Raw genomic sequence first — 14521 nt, forward strand, 5'->3', positions numbered from 1 at the left:
GCAGGCACCACATTTTTCGGTGCGGCGCGATGCGCGTGCCGCACCACCCTATTTCCCCCCCCCCCCCGTCCCTGTCCCAGGTTGAGCCGACAAAAATCTGGTCACTCTACCCAGAGCAACACTGCTGAATATATGCAAATGAACCATTGTACCCTTAGAAGCTAAACACACCTCCAGAACCGCTGGAATGCAATGATGTGTCAGCTTGTTAATTTGTAATTTGTACAGAGCCATAATAATCCAACATGCATGCAGACTGTTTCGGATTGTTTGATCCTCATCAGTGCATGGCATGGATTAATTTGGCTCTATGGAGTAGGGCTTGTGAATTCGAGAGGCACAGACTAACCAGCATACTCATGGTGACCCAGAACTCATTGGAGTGTGTAAGGGACTACAATGGTCCTAAAAGACCCCTAAGATGTTAAGATAAACAAAAGTTTGCTTTCCTAAAACAGAAAGAATTTGCGATAATTAAGGTTGGAGTGAGCTTGAGATGTCTCCCAGAGCAACACTGCTGAATTTATGCAAATTAACCATTTCTAAATAGTGCTGTCGTGCTAAAAGTTTATACAATACTATGCAGGTCGGGCTCCAACAAAATGGCTGCCGCCCGTCTGGCTGCTAAGACAGAAAAGTTTCCCTCTAGCGTGCAGGACCAGACAGTGCATGACGTAATCACAGGCGGCCTTGTGTAGCTTTAGACATGTGGTTGGCACAGCATGGCTGATCCTGATAAATCTGCGGAATCCGCTCCGGTAGAAGAGGGGAAGCCGGCTGAGTCGCCTGCTACTGGGGTCAGGCCGGGGGACGGAGCGCTGTCCTGTGTGGAGCCGCCGTCGTTCTCTTCGGCCCGCAGCCTGGTGAGCAGCGCGCACTCCTGCCTGGTGGTGAACACACGGCGCAGGCACCTGGCTCTGCCTCCCAAATACCTGCACAGGAAGCGCAGCGGCATCCAGGAGCAGCTCAATGCGGAGCTCCTCAAGTACAACGTCAGGTCCGGACACGTTATCCCCTCTCTGTTCACAGCACATGATAAAGTTCTGCCTTAGTCCAGCTCTGTCTATAGAGCTTATCTGATTCTGTTTCTGTTCTTTCTCTAGGTTGGGAGGCGTTCCAGTCGCTTATGATAATATAAAGATAGTTGGTGAGTTTGGTGACATACATGATGATGTGGGATACATTCATCTCACTGTAGAAGCAGACTATGTCATATTCCTGCCACAACAGGGTCAAAAACTTGTGGTAAGTAATAACATGGTACACTTCACCTATAGGGATGAGACGTATTTTGGAAGATGTTATTGTAAAGGTGGCCACTAACTTGCCGAATGATCATTTACGAGCGATTCTTCTTATGAATGAGCGGAAATTATCATTTGGGTCTGCTAATGGACAAAAATCTCCTAACCAATTCAATAACACTAAGGGCCCTTTTCCACTAGCAATCGCTAGCATTTGCGCTAAACGCTAGCGATTGCTGAATCGCAAGTGCAGGAAACTTCCCGGCGATTGCGTTCACGATTTTGTTATGCAATGCACTGCATAGCAAAATCGCGGCAAATCCGCGGTGCGATTGCGTTTGAGTCAAAAACGAATCGCGGTAGTGTAAATTACCTACCGCTGTTCCTGTGTTAAAAAGCAAACCGTAGCGATTTCAAAATCACTAGCGGTTTGCGATTCAGCATCGCAAACACCGCTAGTGGAAAAGGGCCCTCAGTGCATGCCACCATACAGTTTTTCTTTGCAGCTGAAAAGGTCTGACCAGCGTGGCATACAAATTGTCATTTTGGCTCTGACAGCTGTGTGAGTTTTTAGCATGCTTTGACTCTGGTGCCCCACCCCCACCACCACAACCGCCTTGATGGAATCTTTGTGTTGCTCCCACATTGCTATGTCCCCCACTTTGTCCCATTACTGCATTTGTGCCCTCTGTCTCTAACAGCATCACCTCCAATCTCTACTTACCGGGGGTGTTTGAATGAATTAGTATGGCTTCAGAAAAGGATAGGGACCTGGATGGAAGCAGAGTGCCAGTGTGAAACTATTGCTGGAACTTTTGGGAGTCCTAGTGAACTTAAAGTGGATCCGAGATGGAAAACGAACTATAACAAGTAACTTGTGTATGTATCTTATCCAAAGTTTAGATAGTTTATACAGCAAATCTAGCTGCAAACAGCTTCAACAGAATATGATTATTTCTTCCTGTGATACAATGATAGTGCAATTACCAAAAAGAACAAAGCTAATCCAGGCCTCGCTTACCAGTAATCAAAACCTCCTTTATTGTGGACAGACGACCATAGAATTGTATCAAAATCACATTAAAACATTAAAACCGCTACAAAAAGCCCTAGGAATGTCACAGCACTTCCCCGCTACCCCACACGCTCCACTCATCCAAACATTAATTCCAGCCACTATAGAGTGTATATCTGCTTGCAGCTATATAGTGCGATATTTGGTAGTTCCTAAATTCCTGTAATAGCTATTACTTGGATGTCCTCCTGCAATCAATTTGTTTCTTCTATCCCAGTCTATTGCAACCAGTGCAGTCCATCTGATAGATCTCTATTGCTTCAAATATTCCAGTTTCAGCAAAGCACTGATTGCAAGCCAGTTCAATTCAGGTCCAAGCATCAGCAGTTCAATATTGCAAGCACATGCATCATCAGCCAAAGCAGCATCTTCACTTTGCAAAGCTTCAAGAATGCAATTGTAGTCAGCGGTGCACAAGGTGTAATATTGAATCAGAATCAGAATCGTTTATTTCGCCAAGCATGATTGCTCATGCCCGGAATTATTTTTGGCACATACATATAGCTCGGGAGAAAGACATATAAAGGGGACATATAATAGAGACATGGATCGATGTCAGCAACAGCAGAAGCAATCAATTGCATTACATTACATTATATAACATTCTAGTCCGTTAATTGACCCCGAGATGACCAGTGGTTAATCTTGTGGGCTGGGTGGTTCGGTCGACTGTTCGGCCATGGCCCGGCTTGTTCCACCGCTCGTTAGGGCTTGCACCGATGGAAGTATGTGGAGGGAGTTTAAGTAGCTGACCGCCGATGGGAAAAAAGAGTTCCTGTGTCTAACAGTCTTTGCGGGGATGGCTCGAAGTCTCCGGCCTAGCGGAAGCAAGCTGAAGTATCGGTGGCCTGGGTGTGAGGGGTCGTTAGCGATCCTCAGTGAACAAGTCTTATATGCGCAGGAATTGCCAGCACAATGTGGCAATGCTGCCTTTAAGAAAGGGTTCAAGAGATTTATTTAAGAGGCAAAAGATAGGCACCATCCACTGCAGTAGTCCATTCATTGTGCTTCGATACAACCAAATGATATGCCAAACACGACAGCCCAGTAAAGGGTGTTATGCAACCTTTATCATGCAGACGATACGGGTAAGGAGGTAGGTGTGGGGGCACAAGCAGACAGAATGGCTTGGTCACATTGTTGACCTGGCCAAGCATCTTTGAGAGATGCAAAATGGGAGTTGTTCCATCCCCTAGTGCCCCAGCACCCACCTTCACTTTCATGTCCTCTGCATTATACAGGTTGCAATGAACTTTACTGTACTTGCCATATTTGGCTGTCATTTGGGTGTCCCGACGCACAATAAATGGACTACTGCAGTGGATGGTGCTTATTCTTGTGCCTCTTGGATAAGACTCAACTATTTATGTATTTGTATTGCTGGATGTCCCGATTGTAATGCGTTTTGAACCTCTTATGTATCTGTTCCCTACTATTTGATTTTGCACTATGTATTGCACTACGGAAGATGTTGGTGCTATAAAAAATATTAATAGCAGGGTGATGCTGTGCAGGGCTGTGGAGTCTGTACCTGAAGTCGGGGTTGGAGTTGGTGGTTTCATAAACTGAGGAGTTGGAGTCGGATGGTTTTTGTACCGATTCACTCCACAGCCCTCCTGTGCCAGACTAGATACGGAAACAGCTCTCCCAGTGATCATCCCAAATGTGTCCACGTAATGTTTATATTACATGGGACCAGTGGTGATCAACATGTTGGACTTAGGGGAGGGTAGAGCATACCAGCTGTGCAGTCATGAATGGGAAGGTGGTGATCTAGGATAGCATTACATTATGGTGGCAACTAGGGATGATCAATGAGATGCAAATCATTTCTCCATTCAAATTTTATGTAAATGATATGCAGCTTGAACTTGGACCAATAAAAATTGTCAGCAAGTTATTCTGATTGGTCCAGTTTCTCTAGTGGCCACCTCCCCATCGCCAACACTGAACTAGGGAAAGGAGCCACAAAAAGCAAGTAAGCAGGGTGACTTTAGATCAGGCATGGGCAAACTTGGCCCTCCATCTGTTAAGGAACTACAAATCCCACAATGCATTTGCCTCTGAATCATGACTGTGGCTGTCAGACTCCTGCAATGCATTGTGGGACTTGTAGTTCCTCAACAGCTGGAGGGCCAAGTTTGCCCATGTCTACTTTAGGTACTCACAGGTGTCTAAAGGCCCTCAGGCCTCTTAGTCTTTTTTTTATGTGGTTCGAGAGCTTCAAATGTCTATCATTGGAAGCAGTAAAAGAAAGAAGGTTCTCCAGGGTCGCTATAGTTATGTTAAACCTTAAACAATTTGGCCCGTGACTTGGACTATGTTTTAGATGTTGGCCCCTTATGTGATTGAGTTTAACACCCTTGCTTTAAGTATACCTGTGAGGATTTAAGAGTCTGTCTGGAATTGAAATAAAGTCGATGCTGTAGGCTGTGATACTAACACCTTTCAGTTGTTTTGAATGGGCAGATTTTCACTGTGTGCGAAACTGCAGCCGCATAACATTATATAGGCCTGTACACACGCTTGACTAAAGTCGCTTGAGGCGGCCGATAACAACCGCCTCAGACGATAATCAAGCGTGTGTCCAGCAGCCTCCAACTTGCGAGTTGCCCGCCCAGCAGATCAACTCGCCCAACCAACAGCGAACTTCATTTGTACTGTATTTTTTTTATTTTTTTTGCAATAGTTGTTCTTTGAGTCCCACATTATGTATTATGCTTTCATCACTGGTTTTAGTCCTGTTTTATAAATCTGTACGTCACCTTGAGTATTTTTTATTTTGTGCTGTCCTCTTCCACATCACCTTATAGAATAAATAGTACTCTAATCCCTAACATAGTCATATGTCCAGCATAGTCTAAAGCCTTTTACACATGCCAGATGGTTCTCGCCCAAAGCAGGGCTGTGGAGTCGGTCCAAAAATCCACCGACTCCTCAGTTTAGGATTCCACCGACTCCGACTCCTCGACTCCGACTCCTCTAATTTGCATATTACAATTTTGTTGATTAAAAGTATGTAACATGAAATTCGTCTCTTAACTGCCAACGCTTAGGAATTTTACAAGACAACTGAAGTGAGAAGGATATGTAGACTACTATATTTATTCCCTTTAGACTAAAACTAGTCCTTGGTAAGAGTACTTGTAAAAGGTACAAACCAGAACAAAGAACATCTATCAGGCCCTAGGCAATGTAAGTCTGGGTACATGTAAGAATGATGTGCAGGTACTCTGCAGGGGAATGAGGAGATTGTAAACAGACAACGCCTCTGTGTTCAATGTGCACAGCATTCTCAGTGGATTCCCTGCAGCTCTGTGGGGAGTGCATATGTAGAGTATAGTACTACTGTGTAACAAAGTAAACCTGAGACAGATGAAATTAAAGTTTTATACATACCTGGGGCTTCCTCCAGCCGCCTTCAGGATAATCCGTCCCTCGTTATCCTCCTCCGCCACCTGGATCTTCTGCTATGAGTCCTGGTACTTGAGCCAGTCGGGCGTAGCGCGTATGCACACACTCCGCCACCAGGAGCATACTACACCTGTGCAGCACTATTGCGCAGGTGCAGAATGTTCCTGGCTGTGGGAGCGGCATGCGGCCGGACAGCGCTGACTGGCTGAAGTACCAGGACTCATAGCAGAAGATCCGGGTGGTGAAGGACAGCGAGGGACTGATTAGCCTGAAGGGGGCTGGAGGAAGCCCCAGGTATGTATAAAACTTTACTTTTCATCCGTCTCAGTTACCCTTTAATTTGTAGTCACCAAACCAAATTTTAACAACATATCAAATTATTTGATTTCATGAGCAAAGAGAGTGCATACATTTGCATAAATCAGCATCAATGCAGAATTATTTTCATCTCGTTGACCATCTCTATTAGTGACACGGCTACACATCAGGCTTTATTCTTACAGCATAGATGTTATTTAGTATATATGAGATTCCTGTGTACACATCATATATACAGTCACAATCAGATATGTATATCTGACCTTAAAAATACGGGGACTGCTTTATTGAAGCAGCACAAGTAACTAATTTTGATTGGTTTATTTCATTTTTGTGGACTAAGCACAGCTATTACTGTATATATACATTATTTTTAATGACTATTATCTGAGAAATAGAACATTTTATCATATTTTCTATTTTAATTACAGTTACAAATTCATTAGGAGTCGGAGTCGGTGCATTTTTTTTCCGACTCCAGGCACCCAAAATTGCCCGACTCCACGACTCCGATTCCACGACTCCGACTCCACAGCCCTGGCCCAAAGTGGCCACTTTGAGCCAAGGTCTAAGCAGAGTGGGTACTATAGGTTTCAGTGTTTGTCTCATCATGCTACATGTCACTTCAGGTACTATTTAAATTATGGCAAAGTAAATACTATGCATTACTCTGAAAATATCAAAGCAACATGTTTTTATTTTTTTAGGGTGTAGTCAACAAAGTGGCTCCAAGTCACATTGGCTGTCTGGTTCATGGCTGCTTCAATGCTTCTATACCGAAGCCCTTGAAAATGCCCATTGAAGCCTGGCAGCATGTTGGTGTGAAGGTCGGAGATCAGATGGAGTTTGAAGTATTCCGATTAGATTCAGATGCAGTTGGCGTCTTCTGTATTCGTGGAAGGCTGGAGAGGAAGTAAGTTGATTGTTACTACTAATTTGTACTTGCAAGCTTTTACGAAAACTTGAAGCATCATAATTTTAAAGCTTTCAAAGCTCAACTTTTATTTGATGGAAGCCTAGCTTCCCCGTCCTCTAGTATATTAAGATGAGATTAAATCTTTAACCTCCTTAGCGGTAACCATGAGTTAGGCTTAGGCCCGAAATCTGCAGTTTAGAACGGTAACCCCGAGCTTGACTAGTGGTAGCTGCTTATGCAGTATCTTTGTGCAGTGGGCGTTTGCAACTTGCCTCTCCCGGGATTCAGATGCTGGCAGCTATTCTTCTGGTCCTCGAAGGCTCTCGAGCTCTCTGGTGAGATCGCCGGCTGTCGACATAATGCCAGACGGCAACCTCACTATAGGGGTAGAGTGCCAGCGGTGGACGGAGAGAGAATTGCAGCGCAGATCTATCAAGCACCGCTTTGCAACACATTCAGCCACATTAATTTATTCTACTGTAAGTCTGGGAGATTTTAGTCTGGCCTCTTTTCCTTCAATTTTGGGAGTATAATGGTCACTCTTCATTGACCCGCTTAAAGGTTATTCTACAGAGGGCAGCAGTCATAACTGCAGTATGCTGGCAAGCATAGTTCACTCATGGTAGAGGTCATTTAGTTCACCTTTTTATTTCTATAGACTATTCCTACTCAAGTATCAACTGGATTGCTATTGTAATTTGCCTGGAGCAAGTCTTTTTATAAACATCTCCAACAAGTGAAGCCAAATGTACATGTCAGTGGAAAATTTAGTAAAGGTACATACACACGTCAGATTTTTCCAAACGACCGGTCGTTTGGAAAAATCCGACGTGTGTATGAACCTCATCAGTACAAAATATTCAAGTACAATCATCCAGTATAGTATTCAAGTATATCTCCAGGTGCAATCCAAAATCATGGCAAATGTTTAAATACACAACGCTAAAATCATGATCAGAGGAATAAACCACATCTTATAAATGCACATCAGCCACAGCCATATTAACCACTTGAGGACTGCAGTGTTAAACCCCCCTAAAGACCAGGTCATTTTTACAAAATAGGCCGCTGCAACTCAGCACACAAGGGATCCCCCCCCCCCCCCCCCTTTTCCACAACAGAGCTTTCTGTTGGTGGGGTCTGATCGGGGTGATCATTGTTTAATTATTTTTTATAAATATTTATTTAATTTTTTTCTTAACTTTCCTCCCTTTTTTATTTATTTTTATTTTTTCATGCATTATTTCCCCAGCCTTCCCTCGTCCCCCCCCCCCCCCCAACCCCACCAGCCAATCAGCGCATTCTGCTGTGATAGGCTTCAGCCTATCACAGTGGATCGCTTTTGTGCCTCTGGAGGGGACACCCGAGTGACACGGCTCTCCCCTGTGCTGCGCTGCCTTAGATCGCAGCACTGTACCTAGTACATAGACAACGGTTTTGCCATCTAACAGTCTCCTTGCGGCAATCGTCGCTGGGAGGCTGATGGCGGGGCAGAGCTCTGCCATTCAAGTGGAGATGCGCATGCGATCCACTGCAAACTTCGCCCCCAGGACTGCACGCCGATCGCCATTAGGCGGTCCTGGGGCTGCCGCCGCGTCCACACCACTTGGCGTGGAGCGGTCTTTAAGTGTTTAATGTCTAAATTAGGTATTGTTGTTGAGGAAGCGTCAACCCACACACCCCATATTTTCTCAAAAACCGTTGTCCCCTTGCTTGGTACGTCAATTTATATGGAGGCAGATTGGTGTTTTATCAGCCTTCCTTGTTTGGCTTTCCTCGTCGCCATGGCGACGAGCGGAGTGACGTCATGACGTCAGCCGCCTCCGATCCAGCCCTTAGCGCTGGCCGGAACTATTTGTTCCGGCTGCGCAGGGCTCGGGCGGCTGGGGGGACCCTCTTTCGCCGCTGCTCGCGGCGGATCGCCGCAGAGCGCCGGCGATCAGGCAGCACACGCGGCTGGCAAAGTGCCGGCTGCGTGTGCTGCTTTTTATTTGATCCAAATCGGCCCAACAGGGCCTGAGCGGCACCCTCTGGCGCTAATGGACGAGCTGAGCTCGTCCATACCGCTAAGGTGGTTAAGGACCAGAGCAGTTTTTGGTTTTGAGGTGTTCGCGCTATAGATAGCCAGACGGAGGTATTACCAGTATAGACAGATAGGCATTGGTGTTCCAAGTATAGATAGGTGTCTCCAGTATAGGTAGCAGCCATTACTCACCTTCCCAGATCCAGCAAGGAGCAGCTCTCCCCGCCTCCTTTCTTCCCGGCATCCAGCATCGCACTGCCGCTAAGTTCTGGGATGCGGCTTGATGACGTCATCAAGCTGGGACCCAACACTAGAGGCAGACCAAGGCTGGATGCTAGGCAGAGCGGAGGACGATCATCGGAGGAACATCAGGAGAGGTAAGTCCTCCTCTTCTGCCGCCTCTGATTCAGTGATCATGTGATCAGGAGCCAATCTCCATGGTTCCTGATCATTAAGGGGACATGTCAGCTGTCATGTGACAGCTGAATCTCCCCGTTCGGGTGCGAGCGAGAGCGGTGGGACTAAAAGGACATTACAGTTACGTCCAGTCAGCAGTAGACAGTCAAACAGAGGACATAACCGTAATGTCCTTGGTCCTTAAGTGGTTAAAATATCCCACTTGGCTGATTGTTGTGCTCTTCCTCTGCCTCTGAGGGCTAGTTTACACAGAATGTGCGACTGTGTCGCTGCTGCCCAGATGTTGGGCCATTCAATGTAATAGCAATGCACACTGCTGCATGTGTTTTTAGTGTACAGTGATGGATGCATTGCTATTCCATTGAAAAAGGCATGGACTCAAACACTGCGCATTCAGTGTGACCTACTTCCTGTATCCCTGACTGAGAACAGGTTTCTATAGGCAGGAGTTTTGCAGCACATCAGAAAATGCATGTGAAATTGCATACACTTTACCCCCAGCGGTGCGGATTTCTCCGTCCCTTTTTCCACCCTGTTAACACCAAGGGACGGAGAAATCCGCACCTGACGCCGCTCCCGCTCGTCCTCGCGCGCTCGTGCACGCCACCTCCAGCTCGCCCGGAGATCAATGAACGGGAAAAGCCGTTCTTGGTCTTTGATCCAAGCCCCCACAATGATCAGCTGCTTCTACGAGAAGCAGCGCGATCATTGTGGGAAAAAAAAGTTTCCCAGCCTCATAACACTTCCTGCAAGCGTCCTTCCGGACGCTTGCAGGACGCATAAACAAAAAGTTACTGTGGCCATCTTGTGGCCAAATAGTAAAACTACACCCTAAAGCATTTTTCATATACAAATACATTAGTTATATACTAAAAATTACCGTATTTTTCGGACCATAAGACGCACCTATATTTAGAGAACAAAAACGGGGAAAAAAATACTAAACATGGTGCATCCATGGTACAGGGGCATCTTGTGGATCTTCTCCCCTCCCCAATTATTATGTCCTCCTCGTACATCCTTTGTCCTTGTGCCCCCTTTGTATATTTAGTGTCACCCTTGTGTCATCCTGTGTCCCTTGTGTTCTCGTTTGTCCCCGTGTCCCTGTCCTCCTGTATCATGTCCCTGTGTTCTGTCCTGTTCCCCTGTACTCCTCTGTCTTGTCCTCTGTGTCCTGCTGCTGTCCCTCTATTCCGTGCCCATTTTTGTCCTCATCTCTCTTGCCACTTCCCTCATTCCTCCTCTATCTTGCCCTCCTGTGTCCTGTTACTGTGCTGTGCCGTTCCTCTGTCCTCTATGTGTCTGTTTCCTCGTATCCTCCTCTATCTTGTCCCATGTCCTGCTGATTTTCCATCCCTCTGTCCTCCTATCTTGTCCCCCGTGTCCCCGCAGCCCGTCCCTCTCTGACTCTGAATGTTGTGCAATGGGCTTACCGCTACAGGCTACAGATGATCAGCGGTAAGCCTCCGAGAAAAAGCCGCGGCAGCTGTTGGAATTTCCATCCTCTTCACTCGTGCTGGCAGTCCAAGTTTGTGGCTTACCGCTGCAGGCTACAGATCACAGCGGTAAGCCTTCGGGGAAAAGCCGCGTGGGTGTCCGTGCACGCTGCCTAATGTTTATCTAGCGTCACTTCCGCTTACATCACCAAGGTGGAAGTGACGCTAGATAAACATTAGGCAGCGTGCACGGACACCCACGCGGCTTTTCAACGAAGGCTTACCGCTGATCATCTGTAGCCTGTAGCGGTAAGCCACGATCTTGGACTGCCAGCACGAGTGAAGGGGATGGAAATTTCAACAGGTGCACGGACTTCCGCCGCGGCTTTTTCCAGGAGGATTACCGCTGATCATCTGTAGCGGTAAGCCCATTGCACAACAGAGGGACGGGCTGCGGGGACAAGATAGGAGGACAGAGGGATGGAAAAGCAGCAGGGACAGAATAGAGAAGGACAAGGGAGGCGGAATGCCTGGGACGCATTACCACGGGGATTCCCCGTGGATTGACACCTGGTGACGGCTAGCATTTGGACCATAAGACGCAGGCACTTTTTCCCCCTATGTTTGGGGAAGAAAAAGTGCGTCTTATGGTCCGAAAAATACGGTAACTTATTACCTCCCACACTCCCCAATTTTTTTTTAATTTTTTTTTTTGTAATTTAAAAAAAAATAAAAAAATTTACAATTAAAAATATACATAAATAGTTACCTTAGGGACTGAACTTTTTTAAATACTTATGTCAAGAGGGTATAACACTGTTACTTTATAAACTATGGACTTAATTAGGGATGGACGCAAAACTGAAAAAATGCACCTTTATTTCCACATAAAATATTGGTGCCAAACATTGTGATAGGGACATAATTGAAACAGTTTTATAACCGGGACAAATGGGCAAATACATTTCATGGGTTTTAATTACAGTAGCATGCATTATTTAAAAACTATAAAGGCCGAAAACTAAAAAAAAAAATTCCCACATTTTTTTCCTATTTTCCCATTAAAACACATTTAGAATAAAATAATTCTTGGCATAATGTCCCACCTAAAGAAAGCCTAATTGGTGGCGAAAAAAACAAGATATAGTTCATTTCATTGTGATGAGTAATGATAAAGTTATAGACAAATGAATGGAAGGAGCGGTGAAAGGTGAAAATTGCTCTGGTGCTCAAGGGGTAAAACCCCTCAGTTGTGAAGTGGTTAAATTGCATAGGTCTGATATTCGCAATGCACATTTCATGAGTATTTTTAAAGGACCACTGTCGCGAAAATCTTACATATATGCAAATAAGAAGTACATTTCTTCCAGAGTAAAGTGAGCCATAAATTACTTTTCTCCTATGTTGCTGTCACTTACAGTAAGTAGTAGAAATCTGACAGAACCGTCAGGTTTTGGACTAGCCCATCTCCTAATGGGAGATTCTCGGGGTTTTCGTTATTTTCTAAAGCACTTAGTCAATGGCAGTTTCTCCGTCCAACTGTCAAAAACATGTGCAGGGAGACTGGCCAGCATCTTTTTATAAAACTTTTTCAAGGAGTGTCTTTATACAGAGTAAAGGCCATGCTGAAAATCCCCTATGGAGAGATAGACTAGCCCAAAACCTGTCAGTTCTGTTAGATCTTTACTACTTACTGTAAGTGACAGCAACATAGGAGAAAAGTAATTTTTGGCTCATTTTACTTTTGAAGAAACATTTGTGTGTTTACATGTATCTTTAAATTTTTGCAATAGTGGTCCTGCAAATTTGTAAAGCTTTCTGCCCCCCCATATACTGCATGCATGTAGATCACACTAGATCTATTCTCTATGGAAACAATCTAATGATGCTTTTCTTTTACCTGTTTACTGTTGTTAAAAAGGCAGATTAGTAAATTGGTGAACACATGAAAGATGCAAATGCACTAAAACTGCAGAAACACATGCTTTTGCACATTGAAAAGTGTGCTTTCTGCCTGATTGCCAAATTGCATTGTTAGTGGCCACCTTTATACTCTGACTCAGCTGGGTGCATGCTTATGAAAGGTGTGTGACACTGATGCCAGTAGATCAGATGGAAGCCTCCCTAGTCCTCTGATTGGATTTCCTTTAAATCTATCTCTAGCATATACACAATACTTCCATGTTCCCTGAAATCTGTAACATGTAACATCTATGTCTTGTTAATACAGGGTAGAAGCTGAAGTTCTTGAACGGTTTGAGGCAGCTAAGGAACAAACCTCTGAAGTTTTTGATGATGCCCAGAATGACCCAGAAGTTGATGGAGAAACTACAACAAACAAGACCATCATGATCACTGAAGAAACCACTAAGCGGAAAACCAAAAAGCGTAACTTTCAAGAATCTCTTCCACCAGATGTGTCTGGAGAAGCTGAAGGTTGTGACGTGACCAGCACAAGTTTGGAGGAAACCCCAAAGAAAAAACTGAAGAAGAAAAAACAGGATATGGTTGATGCCTCGATTGAAAGTGCTTTAGTGGAGAATACCATCATGGACAGTTCTTGCCAATCCATAGGTAGCAGTTCGAGGAAAGCACGGAAGAAGAAGCACCATCAGGATAGTTTGCCTATTAGTGACACTGAGACTTATGCTGGGACTGCAGAAAGTAGTATATTAAGTCTCAATGACGATTTTGAGGCTTCTTCCGGTCAAGAAAAGATTAAAAAGTCAAAGCAAAAGAAACATAAAGATCATTCTGTTCTGCTCGATCACAGTTTGCAGAACGGAATATCAGAAGAGTCGGCCTTATTACAGAATGAAACTGTTGTAAAGATGAAGACACACAAGAAGAAACACAAACTGTCTTTGTCAGTTCAGGATCCCCATCTGGAAGCTAACAACGGGGCAGCACAGCTCACATCAGAGGGAAACCTTCCTAACTGCAGCGTACCCCAAGCAGAGTCCTCTAAGCAGAAGAAACATAAAAAGAAGAAGCATGATCATGTATTGCCTGGAAGTGGTGCTGCTGCTGCTCACCTGACTGAGGACATTACGCTGTCTATAGGCAGCCAAGACTTTGCAGAACCGAAAGCCAAAAAGAAACGGAAATAAGTTTTTCCCCAAAAATCGTATATTGCCTATTTTTCTAATGAAGATATATTTTGAGTGGTTTACAAGTGTGTAGTGTTATAACAACTTTTTAACAACAAATGAAAATTATTATGGCCAACTAAAATATTTTTTTTCTTACAAAAATGTGTCATTTGTTCTGTGATGTTGAATGGGTGAGACATGGTGAGTACTGGTTTCCATTCTCTGCAGCACAACGCATTGAATGAGACTTCCTTATAGCCTGAAATCTCCATTGCCGGGCAGATGAATCAGTGTGGGAAATTTGGGTGTGCACGACTGCTTGGAAACTTGGGCGCCACATAGACCTTAATAGTAATTATGGCACCATTGGATGCCAGAGGTGCCGGAGCTTCCAGCGGCATGAGAAGTTACTGGGTATGAGTTTGTAGGTATAACTTAGTGGCTGGTAGAGGTAGGTTAATGTAATGGTCCCCATACTTGGTACAATTTTAAAAAAAAATTTTTTCGATTAGATAAATTTGTTCGATTATCCCGTTAGATCGGAAAAATCGCATAGTTGTTTTCGAAATACCATACACGAACGTTC

At 44.7% G+C, this 14521-nt stretch overlaps 1 protein-coding gene across 1 annotated transcript; it reads left to right on the forward strand.

Annotated features, from left to right (window-relative positions):
• Positions 1–677: 677 nt before the first annotated feature.
• On the forward strand, positions 678–14066 carry POLR1F (RNA polymerase I subunit F). The gene is made up of 4 exons (XM_068238640.1): positions 678–997; positions 1104–1245; positions 6759–6964; positions 13074–14066. Exons 1-4 carry the CDS (start codon positions 723–725, stop codon positions 13951–13953), a joined length of 1503 nt encoding a protein of 500 aa, XP_068094741.1. The 5' UTR covers positions 678–722; the 3' UTR covers positions 13954–14066.
• Positions 14067–14521: the final 455 nt, after the last annotated feature.

Source organism: Hyperolius riggenbachi, chromosome 5 (assembly GCF_040937935.1).
Source record: "Hyperolius riggenbachi isolate aHypRig1 chromosome 5, aHypRig1.pri, whole genome shotgun sequence".
NCBI lineage: Eukaryota > Metazoa > Chordata > Amphibia > Anura > Hyperoliidae > Hyperolius > Hyperolius riggenbachi.